Source organism: Penaeus japonicus, unplaced genomic scaffold (genome assembly GCF_977035675.1).
Source record: "Penaeus japonicus unplaced genomic scaffold, GWHDUDI00000001_assembly GWHDUDI00000020, whole genome shotgun sequence".
In the NCBI taxonomy this organism is placed as follows: Eukaryota; Metazoa; Arthropoda; class Malacostraca; order Decapoda; family Penaeidae; genus Penaeus; species Penaeus japonicus.
In genome coordinates this window covers 40,840,809-40,845,808 of record NW_028234422.1, presented here as the reverse complement: position 1 = coordinate 40,845,808, position 5,000 = coordinate 40,840,809, and the positions used below count along the sequence as shown (strand labels likewise).

The 5,000-nt window shown below is 39.5% G+C and overlaps 1 protein-coding gene across 2 annotated transcripts in view; it reads left to right on the top strand.

Moving 5' to 3' along the window:
- The window catches only part of LOC122247508 (solute carrier family 12 member 9), a 37,175-nt gene that overhangs the window by 31,698 nt on the left and 477 nt on the right, over positions 1-5,000 (top strand). The window contains exons 15-17 of one of the 2 annotated variants that reach the window (XM_043006815.2): positions 16-136; positions 2,095-2,265; positions 2,720-5,000. The exon at positions 2,720-5,000 is cut by the window's right edge and continues 477 nt beyond it. In XM_043006815.2, coding sequence (XP_042862749.2) covers positions 16-136; positions 2,095-2,265; positions 2,720-2,983 — 556 coding nt within the window. In that variant the 3' untranslated portion in view covers positions 2,984-5,000. The remainder of the gene's footprint in view (positions 1-15; positions 137-2,094; positions 2,266-2,719) is intronic. The other variant, XM_043006814.2, reaches the window with a different exon arrangement.

Here is a 5,000-nt window from a genome sequence, read left to right as displayed (position 1 = left end):
CATTGTTTATTGCAGGAAAGACAGACCAAAGCAATACATTGACGTATGGCCTATTGACTTCTTTTGTCCTGATGAGTCGAACATATTTGGTACAACTTCTCTTTTCCTGATGCAGCTTGCAACTATTCTAAATATGGTGTGTCTTTTATTCCATTCCTTTTTCTGAAATTCTTTTGTATATATAGAAAAGTTAAAAAAAAAAACTTTGTTAACCCATTGCGTACGGGTGTCATGACATACATGACGTAGGAGCTTTGGCCTGACGACGGGCGTCATGACGTACACGACGTTCGGGGATTTTGGATCACTGTGCTATTTTGTTTTGCTATGAAAAAGGAATGAGTGATGATGGCTACTGCAGTCCTAATTACTATAATTACCGTAATATCGTGCAAGCTTAACGTCCAAAACCTAGATGGCACCACTTTTTTCTAGCACCAGCAGGTGAGAGAGCCTTGAATGGCACCCATCCACGGTCTCTAGCATGCACTGTCTCTATAGAGCGATGGCACACACTAAGTTGATGAACCCTTGCTCTAAAGTACCGCCGATGAAGGATGTGCAGGCAGAACGAGAAGAGGAAGGTGACTCAATCCATACCCAGTGTCTAAAATGTGCTCCTGTGCCAATATGGATGTCTTTCACTGTGGCACTCACAGTCACAAGCACAGGTTTCATTCCTCTTCCCTACCTCTTCTTGTTATCTTTATTGTAGGTGGTTATATGTTTCGTATTCGTTCATGACAGCACAAAAAAACGAAAAAATAAAGTTGCCTTTTGTCCTCCCATAAAACAGCAATACTTCTATCACATTGAGTATAAAGAAAATAATGAGCTAATATGGATAACATACTACAATTGTAGTCAACTGCAGCACTGATAGAGCCTGTCATACGGCACATATAAGTCTCTAAACTCAATAAAACACACAAAAAAATAAAACACAAAAACCGCTCTAGTTTTACAATGAATGACTGAAAGAGATTTGGATGCTTCAAATTATATTGCTTCAAGTGGTCTCTCTCTAAAATAAAACCTATCCTGGAGGCTGGGCAAGCAAATTTATCTCCGTCTGCAATGGGTTAACCCATTGCAGACGGAGATAAATTTGCTTGCCCAGCCTCCAGGATAGGTTTTATTTTAGAGAGAGACCACTTGAAGCAATATAATTTGAAGCATCCAAATCTCTTTCAGTCATTCATTGTAAAACTAGAGCGGTTTTTGTGTTTTATTTTTTTGTGTGTTTTATTGAGTTTAGAGACTTATATGTGCCGTATGACAGGCTCTATCAGTGCTGCAGTTGACTAAAATTGTAGTATGTTATCCATATTAGCTCATTATTTTCTTTATACTCAATGTGATAGAAGTATTGCTGTTTTATGGGAGGACAAAAGGCAACTTTATTTTTTCGTATTTTTGTGCTGTCATGAACGAATACGAAACATATAACCACCTACAATAAAGATAACAAGAAGAGGTAGGGAAGAGGAATGAAACCTGTGCTTGTGACTGTGAGTGCCACATTGAAAGGCATCCATATTGGCACAGGAGCACATTTTAGACACTGGGTATGGATTGAGTCACCTTCCTCTTCTCGTTCTGCCTGCACATCCTTCATCGGCGGTACTTTAGAGCAAGGGTTCATCAACTTAGTGTGTGCCATCGCTCTATAGAGACAGTGCATGCTAGAGACCGTGGATGGGTGCCATTCAAGGCTCTCTCACCTGCTGGTGCTAGAAAAAAGTGGTGCCATCTAGGTTTTGGACGTTAAGCTTGCACGATATTACGGTAATTATAGTAATTATGACTGCAGTAGCCATCATCACTCATTCCTTTTTCATAGCAAAATAAAATAGCACAGTGATCCAAAATCCCCGAACGTCGTGTACGTCATGACGCCCGTCGTCAGGCCAAAGCTCCTACGTCATGTATGTCATGACACCCGTACGCAATGGGTTAATTTGTGGAAATCTTTTAGGCAGATGAACTGTGCAATTTCAGATAGTTTAGGATATAGTAAAGCACTGTTTCAAATTTCATACAGACAATGATAATCAAAAACATATGTTTAGATTTCCTCTCCTCTCTCAATAGGTATCAACTTGGAGGAAAAGGACGATGCTGCGTGTGTTCCTCTGTGTGTCCTCACGTGATGCTGATCCTGAAGCACAGCAGAAGCAGGTGAAGTCCATGTTGCATGAATTGCGAATCAATGCCACAATTGTCACGGTACCATGGGACCACATCACAACTCTTTTGTCTCAGGTATGTAAAGATTTGCTGCTTGGTTATGGTGCAACAAATAGAAGTGATGAACAGTTCACTTTGTTCAGCATTTAATTTTCAGTTTGGTTTGGTAAAGAATAGTCTCAGAGATACTATGGAAATAAGAAATTTGGAAATATGTGATAATTTTTTTTTCAAGTTTAGCTTTGCTAAGCTAAAACTTGCAGAATTAACCCATTCATGCCGGGGCGGTTCCAGCTTTGCACGGTCGTAATACCGGGGTTTTCGAACGCATAAGCCTAACACCTCGAGATTTACGGACGCACGAGCTGCGAGCCTGGGCTGCCCACTCGCTCACCCCGAGCGCCGGCCTTGCCCTCATATCTCGTCCCCGGCATCTGACGCAAAAACCACAAAACGTGTCAGCCGGCGTGAATGGGTTAAAGTAAATGCAGTAAATGTGAAGATCTCAATACTCATCTCTTTCTCGCAGAATGCATTTGACACTCAGTCCGACATTATGGAGCCGGAGAACGATCCCGTTGCCAACCTGTCTGATGCCTACATCAATGGGGTCAATGGCCTCATTTCAGGCCAGAGTGTGGATACAGCTGTTACCTTCCTGTACTTACCTCGACCCCCAACCTCCCCCAAGCTCTACTCACAATATCTCAAACTCCTGACGGGGCTGACTGACGGCCTCAGACCCACTGTCATGGTGCATGGAATGTCAGCTGTCACCACCACCAATCTCTAGCTGAAAGGATGGCAGAAGAAGAAGGAAGAAGAAGAAAGGAAGCAGGGAGAGGGGAATAAGGAAAAGAGGAAGGAAGAAAGAGAGAAAGCAGAAAGACACAAGGTATAGGTTAATGTTCACTACAGTACAACATTCTGCATAGGAATATTTTTGCATGGATTATCTTGTGTACAAAGAAGGGTGTTTATCTGAGTGGTAAACAATAATTTAAATTTTAATTTGATCGTATGATGATTATTTATCTCTTTTATTTTGCAATTACTTGATTGTCAGATTAAACAAACTATTTTTTTGTATATTTGATGAAGCACAATCATTTTTTCCTTCCTTTGCAAGGAAACCTGATCACCATAGAGGAAGTAAGAAATGGATTGATTTTTTTATTTGGTTCCATATTTGATGGAACTGATAACAATATATTCTTTTAAACTAACATAATAGTTTTCTTGTAAACAGTTATTTGAATGAAATGATCCATTCTTAATGTTTAAGGATTCTAAGAGATCATTAAAAAAAAACAAAAAAGCTATTATTTACATATCAGAGTATGATATGTATCTTAGTTTGAACATAACCTAGTCTTAACCGAATCATTTCAAGAAGTTTTTATCATTTCATGCAATCATTTTAGTTACAGAGACTATAAGGTTAAACATTTCATTTTAACCATATCATCAGTCTTTCAGAACTCATTATTCATTGATCTATACAGAAACATTTATTGTCATTGATCAAGCAAATTTTATTGTATTTATTACCTCAAGTTTGATTTGTGTGTTTTAATATTTATAATAATTGAGACTTTTTGGTAGAGTTAGCTTGTTGTGGTCTGTGGTAATGTTTTGTTTTTCTCTTTGTTTTTGTTTTAACATTGTTGAAGTACATTCTTTTTTTCAGATTATACCTTGGTTCTGGCATAATCTTAAAGCAGACAGTGTTGAATAGAAGAAATTTTATTATAAAGGTTTTGATTTTGATATGGTTCTGTTGTTGCCTTTATCACTGATTGGGGGGGGGGGGGGGTTAGGGTAATAGAAAAAGGAAGTGTATATTGTAATGTGGTCATTATCACTAATGGTATTACTATCATTGTTATTATTTCTTATAGCAGTTAACCCATTAACGACGGGTGATGTGTTTTTTCATCATACATGTCGCTGGAGCTCTGGCCTGATGATGGGCGTCATGACGTTCGGGGATTTTGGATCACTATGTTATATTATTGTGCTATGAGTAATGAGTGAGTGATTATGACAATTGCAGTCATAATTAACATAACTGCTGTAATATTAAGCAAAATGGGTTTCACCTAATGTCCAAAACCTAGATGGCACCACTTTCCTCTAGCACCAGCAGGAGAGAGAGCCTTGAATGGCACCCATCTACTGTCTCTAGCAAGCACTATCTTTATAGAGCAATGGCACATAGCAAGTTGCAGACCTCTTGCTCTAAAGTACCACAGATGAAGTATGTGCAGACAAAATGAGAGGAGGAAGGTGACTCAAACCTGTGCCAGAAGGGATGCCTTTTACTGTGGCACTTACAGTCATCAGCACAAGTTTCCTTCCTCTTCCCTAGCTCTTCATGTTATCTTCATTGTGGATGATTATATATTGGGTATTCGTTCATGACAGCACACAAATACGAAAAAATAAAATTGCTTTTTGTCCAACATAAAACAGCAATACTTCTATCACCCTGAGCTGTAGCACTACAATGAGTGATTAAAAGGGAGTGGCAAAAGTCAAAGTATATTGCTGAAATTGCCTAGCTCTGAAATAAAACCCATCCTGGTAAGCAAATCTACCCCCCATCGGCAATGGGTTAAAATCAATTTTATCATTAACCCACTCACGACGGGGGGCATTCCAGCCTTGCATGTCACAATGCCGGGGCTTTCGAACGCTTAGGCCTAAATCAATTAAATGACTGGCACCATATGGTGCCACCCGGCCATCGAGCCCTTGAATGAGCGGTACCGTAGTGTACCACCCGTCCAGAGAGGGTTAACCCATTC